We start from the raw sequence: 19,876 nt of genomic DNA on the forward strand, positions 1-19,876 counted from the left end.
AGGGGCAGAGAGAGAGGGAGACCCAGAATCCAAAGCAGGCTCCAGGCTCTGAGCTGTCAGCACGGAGCCTGACGTGGGGCTTGAACTCACGGACTGAGAGATCATAACTTGAGCCGAAGTCGGACGCTCAACCGACTGAGCCATCCAGGCGCCCTGAGATCAACTTCATTAAGTTGTTTGAGGACTCAATGAGATGATACATACGAAGCATCCAGAGCAGGGCCTGGCATGTAGGAGATCCTCAAGTCATGTCAGCTGGCCTCACTGCTTTGGTTATAACGTGGCCAAGGGAGGCAGTGGAGAACAGGTTTCAGAGTCAGGCTCTGAAGTCCGGTGCCCGGGGAGTCCTGGCTCCCTCAGCGGCTGGGTTCATGTCCTTACTTCACTTCTCTTAGCTTCATTTTCCTCTGCTATAAAATGCGGATGTGCCTCAGAGATCGGATAGAAAGATTAAGTGACATCGTAATAGGGCCTGGCACCTGATAACCCTTCAATAAATGCTAGCTATTGCTACTACAATTATAATTTACCCGACTGCAATCTACTGGGATAACCCCGGGGGTGGTTACATGGGTGTGTATGGAGGCAGGAAACGACGTAGTGAACTAAACATTCCTTCGGAGTAAACTAAGCAGGGCCTGGCCCTGTGTCCAACAAGAAAGTCTTGGATGTAGACAAGCATCTCCTAATAAGAGTGGAGGCGTAGAGAGCACAGCCTCTGGTTCGAATCTCAGCTCTGTCACTGGCTGTGTCATCTTGGACCAGTTACTCAACCTCCGTGTGCCTCAGTTTCTTGGTCTATAGAATGGTGGCGATAATGATGAAACCCATTTCACAGGGTGGCCGACCGGATTAAGTAAGTTAACATTTGGCCTTGTGCTCAGAACAATAGCTGGCCCGTATAAAGCGCTATGCGTGTGTTTCTTTAAAGGAACAAATGAATAAATATGGTCGTAAAGCGGCAGCACAGCCATTGATTAAACAACAAACAGCATTTAGATCAGCGGGGTTTTGGTAATCGCTTCTAATGTGGTTGTTGGTTTATCGAAATGTGTGATATCAGCAGCAACCGTGATCACAAAAGACAATCACAGAGCAACCATCTGTCAGTCCCTGCGCTAGGTAAGCGCCTTCTACACACCGACTCATTTACTTCTCGCCATACCCTTACCAGGGACGGACGTGTTATTTTTACTCCAGTCCAGAGATCAGGAAACCTAGACCCAGAGAGGTGACATGACAGCTCTAGGGTTCAAACCCCCATCTCCATGACACCAGGGGCCGTGTTTAACCACCGCAGAGACTGCCCCTGTCCAGGGATTATATTCCCGGGCACTCACCAAGCTCTGGGCACTGGCTGGGCAGGTGCATCAAACGTCCCCTTGCATCCTGCGCCACCCCTCCCCCCCTTCCCCACGGATGGAGCACGTGGGCCGCAGAGGTTCAATGCCATATCGAGACAAAGCCTCAACAGGAATCCAGTGTTTCTCACGATGAGTCCAAAGCTCCAGCACCAGGGGCCGGCAAACTACCCACGTGGGCCAAAGCTGGCCCTGCTCTTGTAAATGAAGTTTTATTGGAATACAGCCACACTTATCCTTTACATGTTGTTCCTGGCTCCTACCAGGCTATGGCAGCAAAATTGAGTGACGGCCACAGCAGCTACGTGGCTCGCAAGCCTAAAATACCTGGCCCTTTACAGAAAACGTTTGTGGTCCCCTACTCTACCCCATTAATTTCTCCATGCTTAATAAACAGAGTTAATTTTAGGGAATATTATCTGTGATGTTTATGGCTCAGATAATAAATACATTAAAAAGGCTTGCTTTTATGTCCCACGTGACAAAAAAATCCAGAGTGTTTTTCTAAAGATTACTGAAACTGGGGCACCTCGGGTGGCTCAGTTGGTTGGGCACCTGACTTTTGATCTCGGCTCAAGTCATGATCTCATGATTCCTGAGCTCAAGCCCCGAGTGGGGCTCTGTGCTGATGGCTCAGAGCCTGCCTGAGATTCTGTCTCTCCTTCTGTCCGCCCCTCGCCTGCTTGGGTGCGCTCTCTCTCTCTCTCTCACTCAAAATAAATAAATAAACTTAAAAGGAGAAAGATTACTGAAATCAACAAGTATAGCTGGGTTGTAAAATGACTGAAGTCATTTTTAAAATGTGTTTTAGGCCTAAGAAAACAGAGATCTCGTGGAATGAACTGACAACTGGATTGTAAACTTTCAGAAAGGAAATACCCCAGGGCAAGTGCTTCTGGCCAGGCAAAAGCATGTGTGCTTAAAGTGGTACCTGGATGTGTGTGTGTTTGGGGGGCTGGCGGCACACAGGTTATGACTCACTTCTCCGTGTGCCATCCTAGGTGGTGCCCAGCACAGGCCTGGCACACAGTGCAGGCTCATGAACATTTGTGGGGTTTGTAAAAACTTTAAAACAAATGTCTTTTTAATTAAATTTTTTTTTTAATTTTTAAAAATTTTTAAACATTATTTTATTTTTTTATTAAAAAATTTTTTTAATGTTTATTCATTTTTGAGAGAGAGAGACAGAGTATGAGCAGGGGAGGGGCAGAGAGAGAAGGAGACAGAATCGGAAGCAGGCTCCAGGCTCTGAGCGGTCAGCACAGAGCCCGATGTGGGGCTTGAGCCCACGAACCATGAGATCATGACCTGAGCCGAAGTCGGACGCTCAGTCGACTGAACCACCTACGCGCCCCTAACTTTTTTTTTTTTTAAGTGTTTATTTATTTTTGAGAGAGAAAGAGACAGAGCACGAGCAGGAGAGGGGCAGAGAGAGGAGACACAGAGTCCGAAGCAGGCTCCAGGCTCCGAGCTGTCAGCACAGAGCCTGATACAGGGCTCGAACTCACGAACTGAGAGATCCTGATCTAAGCCAAAGCTGGATGCTTAACTGACTGAGCCACCTGGGTGCCCCATGAACATCTGCTGATGTGAACAAAGTACACAAAGTTCTCCCCACTGTGTACTGGCTTGTCAGCTACACCAACCTGTATGGGAGGCTCTGGGGACTTACAGGTGAACCAGGCAGGCCCTGCCCTCCAAGAGTCCAAACTGGAGGGGTGGTGGGTATGGGAAGAGGGTGGTGGTCGCAGGGCTGGGTCGCTGAACATGTGGCTGGAGAAACACCCTGGTCTAGGGTGTGGGGAGGGTCCCAGAGGTGCCCCCCAAGTAGAGGGCTGTGTTCAAGTATTCAGCGGGACGGATGAAGATAAAACACAAACAAAACAAATAAAAACCCAGCTAAGACCTAAAGCATGGGGAAGTTTACTCACGGGGGACCTTTGGGGAGGAAGTCCTGAAAATACTGCAGACGCAAAAAATCTCCTGTCATTTCCTACCCTCATCTGTCGCTTCCCCTCTCGGTGATGGTATTTCTGTCCTTCTAGCCCCACCCTCCACCTTGAACTTTGGGGCCATAGACAGCTCCTCCCCCTGCCCCATCCACAGCATCCAACCTGTCCCTGAGTCAACTCCATTCTCCCCAAGGAAAGTCTTACCTGTGTGTGCCCCCCCCACCCCCACGCCTACCCCCTGGGGTCTGTGTCTCACAGTCCTGGGGAGACACAGAATCCTAAAGCAGGCTCCAGGCCCTGGACCACTCCGTCTGCCTCTCTACGCCCCCTCGTCTTGCTTCTAAACTCTCTCCCCCAAGAACCCTCAAAGGCTTGGAGGCTTTTCACAGCTCTGCTATTCTGACTCCAAATGTGTGATTGAAACACATCCGTCCAAGATACCAGCAACAACAGATACTAATGTTGTCATTAAACCCATCAATCTTTTGTTCCTATGACACCTGGTTTGAACTCATCCGGGCACTTACCCCATCTGTCTAGTATAATGGTAGTCAGTTATTTGGGTGCCTTCCCCCATCCTGACCATAAGCCCCTAGAGGATAGGAGCCAGGCCTTGCTTGTTTTCTCCACAGGGCCTAGCACGACACCCAGCACAGAGTAGGTGCTCAACGAAGGCACGCTGCATGCATGAATAAGCATCTTTTCTCCATTAGGCTGTGTCCCGTTTATGGGCAGGGACAGCATCGGCCTTGTCCATCTTATTTGCGTATTCCTTCCATGTACTCCAAATCATGCCTGGCACAAAGTAGGTGCCCAGAAAATGCCTGGTGAAGGTATGAATGAGTGAGTACTGAAGGAAGGCTATCTAATCCTCTAGACTGTGAGCTCCTTCAAGGCAAGGGCAATGACTTTCTCCTCTTTGCCAGTAATACCCGGCAGGTGGCTTGGCTGTCAGTAACTGCCTCCCCAAGGAAGCATGACATTTCCTCTGTAAGGACAAAGGCACTCACCTTTGCTCAGGTTCTGGAAATAGCTGGGACAGGGAGATGCCACAGAGGGCGGCATAGGCAAAGCGGTTGGCCTCAGCCAGCTCCCGGCCCACGGGCAGATGAGGCTCCCCCTCCACGGCTGGCTCGGCCACCGGAGGCAGCCCCTCACTTGAACTGTTGCACGTGGCCATTTCCAGCCCTGCAGGAAAAAAAAAAATCTCAGTGAAAAACGCAAACGGGGGTGAGGGGTTAGGCCAAAGTTACTTAAATGGACACAACAACTACCAATCATGAAAGAAAAGACTGATAAATAGGCCTTCATCATCTTCGAGAGAGTGAAAACACACACCATGGACCGGGGGAAGATATTTTCAGTATGTGTATCAACAAACGATTTGTATCCTTAGTATATAAACAACTCTTATAAGTCATGGTGAAATAGAAATGAGGCAAATTTAAAAACTGGCAAAAGACTTGAACAGGCACTTCATAAAAAGATATCCAATGGCCCAATAAGCACACGAAGAGGTGTTCAACACCATTAGTCATCAGAGAAATAAAATTAAAACTCCAAGACGCTGCTACTCACTCATCAGAATGGCCAAAATTAAAAGCCTGACAATCCTAAGTGTTGGTGAGCACAAGGGACACACGGAACTTGGACACACGACTGAGGAGAGTATTCATGGTACAACCTCTTGGAAACTGGTTTGACTTTATCATTAGAGCTAAACGTGTTTTATACGCAATTCTATACCCCAGCAATTCTACTCCTGAGAAATGAGGGCTTTTGTCCACCACAGGGCATGTACACGAATGCTCATAGAAGCTTCATTCATAATAGTTGCAAGCTGGAAGCAAGCCACATGTTTGTCCACGGCGGAATGGGTAACTTTGCCATATTTGTAGCAGGGAATATTACAAAACAATGAAAAAGAATGAAGCCTGGCTAACCACAACAATAGGAGTGAGCCTTACAGACACAATGATAAACAGATACACTTATCTGCGGAACTGAGTTCATTCCATACCTTCCCAGTCTAAGGTAAAAGAAGACAGAAGACAGGTTGCCCATGGCAAGCCATAAGTATTGGCTCAGAAGGGGCACAGTGAGGCTTCCGGGTGATGGAAATCTTCTCCATCACCCAGTGCTGATTACATGTGTATGAATACGTTTAAAAACTTATCAAGCTGTATGCTTAAGATTTGTGCACTCTGTGTATGTTATGCTTTAATGAAAGGAAGGAAAGAAGGGAGGGGAGGAGGTCTCCTTTCTCCCCTCCTTTTATTCTTTCCTTCCTTCCCAGGGGCAGAAGGGGAAGCAGGGAAGGCAGGGGAGGGAACAAACCAAGCCAAGCCAGGCATTCAAGGGGCAGGAGGGGTCCTGGGAGTGGATACCAGGAAGGGAACCCGCCTCGACCACAGGGCACTGTGGATATGAATGCAGGCTCAGAACCAGACAAACCTGGGCACGAATCCAAGCACCTCCATCTGATAGATATGGAGCCCTGGGCAGCTCAACCTCTCTGCACTCACATTTCTTCACCTGCCGATGGGACTATAACATTATCTGCCTGGAGGAACTGTGTTAGCAGTAAATGACATAGTCATGTAGGTTAGTATTTGTAAAGCACTTAGCACAAAGCCTGCCAAAGGGCCCATGCCACATAAATGTCTGTTAAGAAAATAAATGCATTAAAAAAGTCAACAAACAAATCACTGAAATGCTCAGCACGGTGCCCGGCACACAGCAAGGTGTATAGATAATGGCAAGAGCTAACATTACGTGCCTGTTGCTGGGGGCCAGGCCCTGGGGCTGCAACGTTAACATGTTCAGTCTTGGCTAACTCTATGAGCCCAGGCATCACCATAATGTCCAGGCTCAGAGGAGAAGTAAATGAGTCCGGGTCACCCAGCCAGTAAATTGCAGACTGGAGCCCAAAGCCAGAGCTCTTGGCCACTACCTCTGTTTAAATACTCATCACAACTGCCAAGAGATATCAAGTCTAATACCCACACTCAGCACTGCCTTTGGCCCATAAATGCATTCTTCTCCAGCTGAGCAATAAAAATGTTTATCCTCAGAGGTGCCTGAGTGGCTTAGTCGGTTAAGTGTCCGACTTCGGCTCAGGTCATGATCTCGCGGTTCGTAAGTTCAAGACCCACCTCGGGCTCTGCTGTCTCCCTCTTTCTCTACCCCTTCCCCATTTGTGTGCGCGCACTTTCTCTCAAAATAAATAAATACACTTAAAAAACAATTTTATCCTCAAGATATTACTTCTACAGAGGAGTTATTAAAAGTCCGTGCAATATTAAATATTAAAAAGTCTGTGAAACTAAATATTTCGTTAGTTTTTTAAAGTAACCCTGAAGCAACAAGTCAACTTGTGTAGAAACATAATAGTTTGCAAAGCACTTTACAATGCACTTAAATCTCACAACTACTATGTACGGTTAAGAAGGACATGAGCTATTAGGATTCCCTCCTGTAGCTGAGAAACAGGCTCAGAGAGGCCAAGGGCTTTTCCCAAAATTACACAGTAACTAAGTAATGAAAGTCACACCAGACTTCCGGCTCCAAACCCTGGGTTCTTTCCTCTACGTATGCACAGGGATCCTTCTTCCCTTGTTTCAGATGAAGGAACCGAGGCCCAGAGAGGTTAAGACCGTGGTCAGTGTCACCCAGCAAGACTGGCCTCCAATGGTTGCTCCAGAAACCCAAGTTTGAGGTTCGCAGCAGATCTCCCTGGCTCACAGGATCAGCCCAGACCGTGGTGGTGGACAAAGGGGACAACAAGTCACAAATGAAGGGGCAGGGGCAGCGCCCGGCCATGATGTGGCAGGCTTAGTGATTTAATCCACTCCATTCAGAGGCCGTGGTAATTGTGCCTCTCACCCAGAAGAGCCCAAGGTGGTATTTTATCGGGCTGGTACTTGGAGGGCCCCACGTTAGTTCTCAGTTCAAGAATAAACAGCCTTCCAGTCAGAGAAGCACGAGCTGGCCTGTCTCTATCCACAGGGGAGAGGGGATGAGCTTGGGGCACAAAAAAGCTCTGATCAGGTCAAACTGCCTCATTCATTCAACAAGATACACTCTTGATGTCCTATAATCCCTTCTCTACACAGCAGCTGGAGTGGCCCTTTTGTCATATATACCAATCATGTCACTCGCCCGCTTAAAGGTCTCCAAAGGCGTCCCCTCACACCAGGACGCACACTAATCCCCTTAGGGTGGCCCTTGCCTGGCCCTGGACTCATCTCACGCCCCCCAACCCGGCCTGCTCACTACACCACGGCCACACTGGCTGGCCATCGACGTGCTTGCAAATATGCAAGCTGGTCCCCCCTCCAGGCCTTTATACCTGCCGTTCCCCTGCCTGGGACACTCTTCCTCTGACCTTCACATCATTCTGCTTCAGCCTGAATGTCACCTCCTCTGAGAGGCCCTCCCTGACCTCTCAGGCTCAAGTACTCCTGCCCTTCTACCCTAGCACCCTGTTCTAGCTTTATACTTACTCCCGTCTTAAATAATATACAATGCAAATTATTTATTTACCCATGTATCCCAATAGAACATACGCTTGAGGGAGGCCCCTGGTTGTTTTGTTTTTTGTTTCTTTTTTACTGCCACGCTTCTAGCTCTCTGAACAGGCTGTGGAATATTGCAGGCATTCAATAAATATGTGCTGGGTGAATGAAGAAGGGAACATGATGTGTGACACCCTGGTCTGGGCCTTGGGACAGATCAGGTGACAAACTGACAAATTCCCTGCTTGCGTTCTGGTGGGACACAGGCAGCAATCCAGCAATATATAATAATAATCTAAGTAACTTGCCCAAGATCATGTGGCTGGTAACTGGCAGAACTAGAGTCACAGTCGGGTCTGACGGTCGGATCCACGAAGGGATCATCGGGGAAGAAGCATCCGGATGAGGGGGATGCGAAGTGATGTGGCAGGAGGGGGTGACGACGGTGTGCAGTTGAAAGGGACCGCTCTAGCGGAGGCCTGCGGGACGCAAGGGCGACAGCCGGGCGGGTGGATAGGAGAGGGTATTCCGTAGAGGAAGCCGTGCGGTGGTAGAGACAGACAAGTAAACAGACGATGACAAACCAGCAGGATAAACGTAAGGGCAACACGGGTGGAGGGATACAAACAGGGGCCTGCCACCCAGAACCAGCTTCCGAGAGAAGGTAGCAGTCAGACAGGGGTGAGGTCGACAGCAAGAGCATGTTCTGGGCACAGGGGACAGCACGTGTCAAGGCCCAGAGGTACAAGAGAGAAGATGCTTTAAAACTTTTTTTTCTTTTAATGTTTATTTATTTTTTGAGAGAGAGAGACAGAGTGTGAGTGGGGGAGCAGCAGAGAGAGAGGGAGACACAGAGACAGAAGCAGGCTCCAGGCTCTGAGCTGTCTGCACAGAACCCGATGTGGGGCTCGAACTCATGAACCGCGAGATCATGACCTGAGCTGAAGTCGGATGCTTACCGACTGAGCCACCCAGGCGCCCCTAGAGGGAAGATGCTTTTGAAGAACCAAAAAGATGCCCGGTCAGACTTCATTGTGAAGGCAGTGGCCGTGGGGGCGGGGAGCTGAGTTAGGGTATGGGTGGATGTCTTGGTACTAATATTTTGCCTGTGAGATTGTAATTATTTTAAGATAAAGAACTTTTTAAAAAGCAGCGGGATGTCTCTATAGCATGGCAAAAACCTTAAGTTCCAAGTAAATTAAAAGCAAATGTTCACCTTACCCCAAATTAACCAGTTCATTCTTTTATTTATTTATTTTTGAGAGCGAGCGAAGAGAGAGAGAATGGCAGAGACCGAGGGAGAGAGAGAGAATCCCAAGCAGACTCCGCAATGTCAGTGCAGAGCCTGATACAGGGCTCGAACCCATGAACCGTGAGATCATGACTTGAGCTGAAATCAAGAGTCGGATGCTTAACCGAATGAGCCACCCAGGCACCCAGAACTAGTTCATTTAATAAATATACGTTTGATCTTGGCCAAAAGGTCAAGAAGCAATTAATTTAATAAATACATATCGGCACCTATTACATGGAAGGCGTCATCCTACACGCTATGCAAACAGCGGAGACTAAGACAGACAGACAACAGCCCTCCATCATGGAGATATATTCCAGGGAAGGAGACAGACAGTAAGTAAACTCATATTTACAATAAGACAATTTTAAATAATGGTGAGGGTTTGAGGAAAAAGAAACCTTAAATAACACGTACCCAGATTTCAGAAAACAGTTGCTGGCTTCCCCTGGCCTCTCCTCTCTCCAAGTCTGGAAACAGGCTGCTCAGCTTCCTGAAGGTTCTTGGAGAAATATGCAAATTGCCCTAGTGGGGAGCAAACCAGAAAAACCAGCCTGTGGGTCCATAGGGTGTGGGATCTGGAGGAGGAGGAGAGAGAAAGAGGCATCTGTTAGCTAATGCTTTTGTCCTCTGGGCCTTTGCCCCAGTAGGTTCCCCTACCTGGGATACTTTTCTCTGCTAGACGGCAGGCAGCGGCCATCACTGAGCACAGCCCTGGCATTTCCCCTGGGCTCGTGCATTTGTTGTCTCATTTAATATCTCTGTTCTGACTTCTCCTAACTTGAGATGTGGTCGCAGCGCCCAGCTCCACGATTAGCCTGGCAGTAGCTGGCAGGCACCGGATCTCCTTCATAGCTGTACCTTGTGCCCTGAGCACATACCAGCCACGGAGGGAGTGCTCAGAAAATGTCTGTTGCAGGAATGAATGAATGAACTAGCTTTTAGGCTTAAGCAAGAGCCATATTTTCCTGCTAATTCTCTCCCCAAAGGTGCTCCTGTTCTTATTCTTTGCTGGAGCATCAGATGAGCAGGGGAGATGGGACAGGGGGCCAAGCAAGCATCTGGAATTACCCAGGGTTCCCCACAACCTCAGATAATCTGCGCTTCCTCCTACTGGCCATTTTCCATGCCAAAGAACCAGAGTATGATTTTCTGCCTCTTTAATCCTTAAAAAATTTTTAAGTTTATTTATTTATTTTGGGGGAGAGAGAGCGAGAGAGTGAGCGGGGCAGAGGCAGAGAGAGAGGGAAGAGAGAATCTCAAGCAGGCTCTGCACTGTCAGCACAGAGCCCAAGGTGGGGCTCGAACTCACGAACCATGAGATCATGCCCTGAGCTGAAATCAAGAGTTGGACGCTTAACCGACTGAGCCACTCAAGCACCCCACCTCTTTAATCCTTTTTAAGGAATTATCAGGGATAACGTCCTTCTCCTGGAGATGCCCTTCCTATGGGGCATGGCAAAGTGCCTTCACCATGCCTACAAACTACGAGATTCAAGCTGTGAGTCCAACCATGTTAAAAAATGCAGAGGAGACAAAATGGCTGGAAATAGTCTCTCAAATTCTCCATGAAAGGTGAGATAGCTGAGGCTTTTCTGCCATACATATGTGTTGCTTTTGCATTCTGAAGAAATGCATATCTGGTACGTGTATCTGTCCAGAGAGTGGAGACTGTTAGGACTCCTATCAGGATGGCAACGGTGGCTGTCTCTAATCGAAGCAGGGGGCTCTTGGATTCTGGATCATCTTAATTGTTTTTCTTTATTAATTATGTTTTGTGAATTTTCAGTAATGTGTTGATTTTATGATCCAAAAAAGGACATGATTTTATTTATTTTTATTTTCTATTTTTTTAATGTTTATTTATTTCTGAAAGAGACAGAGACAGAATGCGAGCGGGTTAGGGGCAGAGAGAGAGGGAGACCCAGAATCCGAAACAGGCTCCAGGCTCTGAGCTGTCAGCACAGAGCCCGACGCGGGGCTCAAGCTCACAAACCACGAGATCATGACCCAAGCTGAAGTCGGACACTCAACCGACTGAGCCACCCAGGCACCCCAGGACGTGATTTTAACTTATAACATGGGTTGCTGACACAGGCTTATTCATACTGGCTGGGGAGAGCTGATTCAACAGGTCACTGGCAGCCTGAGATAGGCCACAGTGGGAGTATTTCTACTACAGAAATTGGCAGATGCTACAAATGATGGATTTTATTTTCCAAAGAGGTGGTTAACAGTACATCACTGGATATACAAAATGATTCCAGGTATGTTTTTTGTTTTTTAAAAATTTTTGAGGAGACAGAGAGAGAGAGAGAGAGCGAGCACGAGCAGGGGAGGGGCAGAGAGACAGGGAGACACAGAATCCGAAGCAGGCTCCAGGCTCCAAGCTGTCAGCACAGAGCCTGCCTGATGCAGGGCTTGAACCCATGAATCATGAGATCACGACTCGAGCCAAAGTTGGCTGCTTAACCGACTGAGCCACCCCCCGCGACCTTCCAGGTATGTTTTTTAAAACAGTTTCACAGAACAAAAAGATCACTAGGAGGGGTGCCTGGGTGGCTCAGTCAGTTAAGCGTCCAGCTCTTGTTTTCTGCTCTTGCCTTTCATGAGATCGAGCCCCGCGTCGGGCTCCTTGCTGTCAGGTCACTATCTCTTGGTGGCAGGGTTGTGGGACTAGAACTTATTGGGTTTTGTTCTATTTTTCTGTATTTTTGACATTTTCTGTCCTGAGCTTTCATTGATGCTTTCATAAAGAAAACAATTTTTGTATTTTTAAGTTTATTTATTTATTCTGAGAGAGAGCGAGAGAGTGTGTTAGCAAGTTGGGGAGGGGCAGAGAGAGAGGGAGAGAGAAAATTCCAAGCAGATTTCGCACTGAGCCCGACGTCGGGCTCGATCCCACGACTGTGAGATCTTAACCTGAGCTGAAATCGAGAGTTAGATGCTTAACCAACAGAGCCACTCAGGAGCCCTGAAAAGAAAAGCAATTTTTTTTTTTTTAACATTTATTCATTTTTTTGAGAGCCAGAGAGAGAGTGTGAGCAGAGAAGGGGCAGAGAGAAAGAGAGAGAGAGAGAGAGAGAGAGGGAGGGAGAGAAAGAGAGACAAAATCCAAAGCAGGCTCCAGGCTCTGAGCTGTCAAGACAGAGCCCGATGCAGGGCTCAAACTCACACGCGGTGAGATCATGACCTGAGCCGAGGTCAGAGGCTTCACCGACTGAGCCACCCAGGCGCCCCCCGAAAAATTTTTTAATTAAAAACAACGTTGCTCTTGCCCCAGAAGAGGAGTGCTTTACCTCAGAAAGCCCCGGTCTCATGTAGCCCACCAAGCCCACGGGGCCGAGGTCCCAGTTGAGTCCCATTCCGTTGGCCAATAAACAGGTCTTGTAATCAACAAGATGGACAGGGGGTAGTGTGACCCATCTACCCAGTTTGTTTTGATGGAGGAGCCCCTGGTCCCAGCCCTACGGACTGTCCACTTGCACGGGTTGGGTCCCCCAACTATGCCAGCTGAGGGAGTGTGGTGGCAGCTCCCCAGCCCACTGAGGGAGTGTGGTGGGGCTGGGAGATGCACCCTTGAACTGTATACACTGGTCCTCACAGGGGACTCTCCCCCTTGGTCTGATTTAGCATCAGGATCCGGTCCAAGTTGAGCTGAGATGCCCAAGCATGTCTGAGAAGCTAAACCGATTTCGAGAGGGAGAGCTGGATTCCTGCAGTGAGAAAAAGACCTTGCTGGTCGGGGCCAGTGGTGACTCCATGCCCTGGGGCCACCTAGTGTGCGCACAGCTGGTCCAGCAGCACCCACGGCCTTGGAGGTCACCGATGGACAGAGTAGCTTCTAGTCCAGGTACTGTGGAGACACCAAGAACTCCGAGAATGGCCTGCACTTGACCTGCACTTGACCAACTGGCAGGGACAGAACATATACATGGTGAGAATGAACGGGGTGAACACTCAGCCATGGCTAGCCTGCACAGCCCAGGCCCAGGACGGACAGGCATGCCAGAGCGGGCCTTGTCACGATGGTCTGTGATTATGAGTTTTATCTAGCCAGCTACATTACCTACCACCGAAAAAACAAAAACAAAAACAAAAACAAAAGCAAAAACAAAAACTGGTTGAGCTATTTTTGTCAGTAGTGAGGGCAGAGAGCCACTCCACATCTGTCCTCGTCTCTGCATGCACCCACAGTAGGCACTCAACCGATAATCGTTAACTAACGCCATAAACAACACAACGGGATTTCTCCTTGGGGGGGGATGAAAACTTCCAAAGTCAGCACCGAGGAGAAAACCAGTATGATCAATATTATCCTTGGACGTCCTTTAAATCACCCTTAAAACTCCATGACCTGAGCCTTTCTTTAGAAGATCACATGCAAGGATGGATTTCTTGTGTTTTTCTTACACGCCAGCCCATTATGGACTTTTTCCCCCGCTTGGAGCAGCCAGTGAACGCCAAGGTCAAATTTGATGTGAATGCATGTGTATGGAGAGGGCGGGGAAAGTGTTCTCTTTCTCTCTCTTTCCTTCTTTTCCTGGTTAACTGGTTACAGTTGAGTTTTTATGAGTGAGACTGAAGTACGATGAAATAAGCATCACTAGTGGGAAAACTAAAATATCACGGGAGGGCTGGGGAATGAACTGTGTTGAAGCCAAGGAGGAAGAAAAGCACGTGACCGAAGAAATTCTTCACAACAAAGAGAGCCACAGCACCGTCCTTAGGCCAGAAACTCTGAAGATGGTAGTTCTGAGCTCATGCCCACACACACTCTTGGGATCATCCTAGAAGGGCGGATTCTAGACAGTTCCAGTTCATTCCCCACCTCCCAGTCCCCTCCAGCATTTTAGGAGAGACACCCATTCGTTCTATACCTCTATCTGGAACTTACGTGGGAAGCCAGTGGCAAACGTAGCATCTCAGGAGGTCTCCATGGCAACAGAAGAACCCAGAGGGTTTCAGACGATTCCACTACAGACCAGAAGAAAAAAGAGATGTTGGCCCAGAGGGAAAGGTCCTATCCCATCTCACCTCAGCAGCCTGGAGGATAGTAGGTGGTGGAGTAGGGTGACAGCGTGCCCCTGGGGTAGATACTCAGGTTGTATGACATCTCGTCCACGTTGTGGTCGCCCCATTTCTCCCCGACTAGCACCCTGGTACAAGCCGAGATCATCTCAGGTGGATCCCAGCGGGAGTCTCCCGCTCCGGTTTCCTGCTCCGTCTGCTCTCCCCCCTGGCTGTCCACCACGCAGTGGCCAGCGAGCTCCGTCTCCCCCTGAAGTCAGCTCATGTCCCTTCTCTGCTCCAAACCTCTACTGATCCCCTTTCCATGCTCGACAGTTCTTCCAGTGGTGCCTGGTCCATACGCAACCTGGCCCCCGGCCTCTCTGCCCTCCGCCCCCTCTCCCTTCACTAGCTCTGCTCCAGCCACACCATCCTCCTTGCCGCTCCTGGAGCCCACCAGGCACGCTCTCATCTCAAGGCCTTTGCACTTGCCTGTTCCCTCTGCCCGGATTGCTGTTCCCGCAGACAAACGCATGGCCGGCTCTCTCGCCTCCCTCCTGTCTCTGTTCAAATCTCACAGTTCGGTGAGACCACCCTGTCCCTGCCTTCCACCCTAATCCTCTTTACCTGGCGCCTGCACTTGGTCCACAGCACGAACCACCGTCTGACCTACTAGATCATTTTCCGGTTTACACTTACGGCTCAGTGTCTATCTCTTCCTGCCCTTACGTAAGCACGGTAGGCACTTACGAACATTTGTTGAATGAATGGTGGTCTCTACTTGGGAGGAACTAGAATATAACGTGAGGCACATTTGCCGAGGAAGGAGGTGGGGGTGGGGAGGCAAAGCTTGTAATGATCCACACCATCCACTGGTTCTCAAACGGCCCCAAAGGGCCCCAGGGACTTCTCCTGGTCCGGTGGGCGAGGGGAGATACGGTGGGGACCTTCAATGCCCCACCTTCAAATTCTAACAGTAAAATAATCCACAATACCACCTTTGGGTATTTTCCACTCGAAAGAAATGAAAGCAGGGTGTCAAAGACATCTGCACACCCATGTTCATAGCAGCTAAATAAAAGGTGCATGTAACCCAAGAGTCCGTCAATGGATGAAGGGATGAACAACAATAAGAAAGGACTCGAGCCCACGGAGTATTACTCAGCCTTCAAAAAGGAAGGAAATCCTGACATATTACAACATGGATGAACCTTGAGGCCATTATGCTAAGTGAAATAAGCCAGTCACAGAAAGACAAATACTGCATGATTTCACTAATGGGAGGTACCTAGAGTAGTCCAAATTATAGAGACAGAAAGCAGAATGGTGGCCAGGGGCTGGGGGAAGGGGAACTAGACAGGTTTAATGGATCCAGAGTTTCAGATTTGCAAGTGGAAAAGTTCCGGAGATAGGTTGCACGACTATGTGCATATACTTAACACTATTGACCTGCACGCTTAAAAATGGTTAAGGTGGTAAGTTTTATGTTATTTTATCACAATTAAATTTTATTTATTTTTTATTTTTTTAAATTTTTTTAACGTTTATTTATTTTTGAGACAGAGAGAAACAGAGCATGAATGGGAGAGGGTCAGAGAGAGAGGGAGACACAGAATCCGAAACAGGCTCCAGGCTCTTAGCAGTCAGCACAGAGCCCGACGCGGGGCTCGAACTCACGGACCGCGAGATCATGACCTGAGCCGAAGTCGGCCGCTTAACCGACTGAGCCACCCAGGCGCCCCCACAATTAAATTTTAAAGAATTGTAAGCCACCCCCTTGCACACATCATTTCATTTCCTCCCAACCAACCCTACAAAGTAGGTATCTCCAATCTACGAGAGAGACAGAGAGGCCGTGAGAAATGAAGGTTAAGGTCACCGGGCAAGTAATGTGGGATTTAAATGCACCTGGGCCTTAGCCCAGAGGTAGCCGTCTCAGCTATGATGCTGCACCACTCTCTTTAGTCTAGCTGATGTCCTGAGGTGGCCCAAAAGATTTCAAACACAAATTGAAAGCCACCAAACTACATGACTCTCACTAGTTCCCATCTGACCACAGGCTAGCACCCCGCTTTTCAGCCAGCCCAAGCACTTCTGGGACAGACCTAACCTGTCTTTCCATCTTCATTTTCCTCCAGTCCCCTTCTTCCAGCCAGGCCTTAGCCAAACTGCATTATCTGCGGCTTCTAGCCCACACTGGGATGCCCACCTCGGGCCTCAACTCATGCCGATCTCTCGGTGTCCAAACGATGTCCTTTTTCAAAAGTACAGTTTAATACTAAAATCAGCGAAGATTTCCTGCCAGCTTATTCTCATGAGCCCAATTCAGCCTCACAACCGCCTTATGAGAAAGAAACTATCATTGTCCCCATTTTACATATGAGAAAACTGAGGCCAATCGAGGTGAAGGCCACACATCTGGCAAATAGTGATGCCTGGATGCACCCCCACAGGCCTGTGTGACTTCAAACTCCAAATTCTTCTCCACTTTATCAAAGGGGCTCAGGGATTGCCATGAGCCTCCCTGGATTTGTGCAGCTGAACTGGGGCCTGCTGCCTCTGGACACTGCCCTCCCCCCCCCCCCCAGGCTTTCTCTGGCCAGCCCCTCACCTGCTCTCGGGTCTAACAGCTGCTTGCTTAAGTGCCAGTCTCCTCCCCTAGGAGGGTCAGGGTCAGAGTGGACAATGCTCAGGACATCAGTGCTTCTCCCCCCAGGCTCCTCAGCAAAAGAGCGGGCCCTACCCCTCCTCCCTCCCAGCAGACCCTGCATAACTTCCTTATCAAATTTGTCACCAATGCACAATGGATCGATTACAGGTTTACTTGTTTGTGGTCTGTCTCTCCAGAAAAAGCTCCACCAGGGCAGTGGCTTTTGTGTCGTTTCCCTGATGCTCCCTACAACAGTGCCTGGCAGAGAAGGCGCTCAATCCCTGTGTGTGGAATGTGACAGCAAGGGTTGTAAAGGCTGAAATGCTGACTGTTGCAAACATTCCGTTTCTCGAGCCAGGCAGGGAGCCTCCTCGCCTGGAAGTCAGCCACCCCCACCTCTGCCTCTTTCTTACATTTCTCTACTGAGGGCAGTAACAGGTTACCAACAGGGACACCGGAGCCTCTGAATAAATACACCTTTGCTTACACCTGACTTGGCAAGGCCTCTGATACAGGCCACACTTTGGACCATGCTTTACCATTTGAGAAGCATTCGGACGTGGTATCATCAACGCTATGCACTTTTATGACCCCTGCTGAATAACAATGACAGGCTCACAGAGGTGGTGGGTCACATCACAGCTATAGAGTGGCAATGCCAGGTTTATGGACTCTGAGGTTGGTTGGACCACTCTCTATCCACCGACCTTCCCACCCCCTACCAAATCCCTGGGGAGTTGGGGAGAACGCTCAGGCTGGCTGAGCATCTAGATAGAGGCCCACGAGGGTTTGAGGCTCTGAGGTTCAGTCTCTCTCTGCCCTCTTCACATACTTCACAGTTGGTGAGATTCCAATGGTCTCTCCTCTCTGCTCAGCCCTCCCAACCCTCCCCCCACTCCCCAAGAGCAGGATTTTATTCCATTCTTTGTAGTATACTCCCCAAGGGCAACACTTGCCTTGTTCGCTGCTGTATTTTCAGTGCCTAAACATTACACACTGGCACACAGTCGGTGCTCAATTAATATCTGTCCAATGAATGAATGGATAGCCCTAAAGCTTAACGGGATTTCATATTTTCTGCAGTGAAATAAACCCTGAGTCAGGGAAAAGAGAACTAACACGTTCACTCCTACTTCGTGTTAGGCACTAGTCTTAGGTCAAGGCCCAGAGTCCAGCCCCGCTGTACTCCCAGCTGTGGCTCCAGAGAAAGGACATGGTGAACGTCTACTCTGTCTCTGTGCCCGGCACAGGTAACCCAGGTTTTAAAATGTTCTCCTCCCTAGGGGTACTGTCTCGGGGAAGTCATCTCTCCCAGCCTGTTTATCTAGCTGTCAAATCCCCTCAAAAGTTTAGTAGCGCTGGTCCTTCTTTCCTACTCTGTCAACAGGTGGCAGGGTGAGAAACATGGCCCATCTGTAATTGGGGGCTTTTTTCCAGAAGAAATTCCCAGCCCCACCTTGGAATTCTCAGTTTGAAGGTGTGCTGTGAGCTCAGAAAGCCGCAGGGGCAAGGAGAGAGGACATCAGGGGTGCCCGGAAGCCTTCTTCACCGGTTCGTGGAGGGGCCACTTGCGACAAGGGAAAGCCTGCGACCCTGTGTGACCTTGGGCAAGTTCCTTCCTCTCCCAGGACCAGAGCAGCGTCGTCACTTGCCAAGGGAGGAGCTGGGCGACCTTTAAGGGCTCATAGCCCTGAGCCGGGAGGCAGGGAATGGCCTGAGTGCTCTGCCCGGCCTCAGTTTCCCCATCTGTCGCCCTACGTAATTTCTAGAGGCACTTTCCCTTCTGAAAGAAACCAAGCAACAACTAGGCAGCCTGGGCACCTGCAGTCAACGCTGGGAGCAGTGTGAGGCCACTCCTCGGGAGGCCTGGCGCCCACGAGGGCGGAGAGTGGGGTGGGGGGGGGCAAAGGCCCGCGGGGCGGGTCGGCCGGGCCACGCAGGGGCAACCCTCGTGCGGGCTGCCGCGGGGAGTGGCCCTGGGGTGGGGGAGCTCCACCCGCGGCCCACTTGAACCCGTACTTCTTACCTGGCGGCGGCGGCAGCGGCGGCAAAGGCAAGGACTCCTCCGGTTCCCCCCGCCCGCTCGGCCCCGCCCCGCCCCGCCCCGTCCGCTCGGGCGATTCCGCGGCCGGCGCAGCAACGAGCTCCCGGCAGCCCCGCCCCTTCACGCTCGGCCCCGCCCCACCCCTCCCGCTCGGCCCCGCCCTTCCTGCCCGGGTGGTGCCGCCGCCTGCGCAGACCTTCCTGAGCTTGTGTGTGGGTCGGCCTGCCGGGATCCAGGCTCCTAAGTGTCTCAGCCCTTTTCTCTTGGTCGCCACTCCCCGACAGGGGTGCCGGCATCAGGAGGTGACGGGCCAACCCGAGCGCGAGACGCGGTGTGTGGGTCTGTTGGCCTTCCAGGAAACAGCAGGACCTCAGGGCCAGAGAGAAGGCCCTTCGAGGTTCCACCTTGCGGACACTGCTAGCCTGGGGCTTGGTCCCAGCCAGAGTGGAGGGCCAGAAAGCACTTGGATGGACATCTTCAAAAGTAAAGCGTGTGACATCAAGGAGCCAGCCACAGAAACAACCTTGCTGCATGTGTACACAGCACTTTGAAATTTACAGAGTATTGACATAGCAATGGCCTGTGTGATTCTTCTTTCGGTTTGTCTAACGCTAAGTTTGGGCCAGTCACGGGGTCTTTCCGTTTGGGGTTTCTGTGCCTGGCGCTCTGCCCGGAGACCTGCCTTTTCCTGCGTCTGTTTCTAGCTTTCCACTCAGGGAAGTTCTGTGAGTCTTCCCTGACCACCAGCCACATTCAGTCATTGAACAAATATTTACTGAGCACCTACTGTGTGCCACGTACTGTTCTGAGCACAGAGAATCACATACCAGGTGCCGCTTCTGTTCTCTTTTAATGGTAGTACTTACCACTGTATGGGATTAATTTATTTTCCTGTTTATTTATTTGACAATCTGTCTGTCGTCATCCCCACTAGAACTTAAGAACTCTGAGTGTAGGGGGTCTCGGCTACCTTGTCCTCTGCCGTGTGCCCAGCCCCGGGGACTGTACTGGACACTTGGTAGGTGTTCAGAATTTAATGAATGCAAGA

General features: G+C 50.0%; 1 protein-coding gene across 11 annotated transcripts in view; it reads right to left on the minus strand.

Moving 5' to 3' along the window:
• The window catches only part of TMCO4 (transmembrane and coiled-coil domains 4), a 103,808-nt gene extending 84,921 nt beyond the window's left edge, over nt 1-18,887 (minus strand). For all 11 annotated transcript variants that reach the window (XR_006206164.1, XR_006206165.1, XR_006206162.1 and 8 more), the window contains exons 1-4: nt 18,811-18,887; nt 14,022-14,101; nt 9,542-9,702; nt 4,324-4,501 (exon numbers count right to left, since the gene is read on the minus strand). Coding sequence is in view for 6 of the 11 variants with exons in the window: in XM_042952248.1 (XP_042808182.1) it covers nt 4,324-4,493 (170 nt within the window). In the remaining 5 variants the exon portion in view is untranslated. The remainder of the gene's footprint in view (nt 1-4,323; nt 4,502-9,541; nt 9,703-14,021; nt 14,102-18,810) is intronic.
• Between the last annotated feature and the right edge of the window lie 989 nt (nt 18,888-19,876).

This window comes from Panthera leo, chromosome C1 (genome assembly GCF_018350215.1).
Source record: "Panthera leo isolate Ple1 chromosome C1, P.leo_Ple1_pat1.1, whole genome shotgun sequence".
Classification (NCBI taxonomy): Eukaryota; Metazoa; Chordata; class Mammalia; order Carnivora; family Felidae; genus Panthera; species Panthera leo.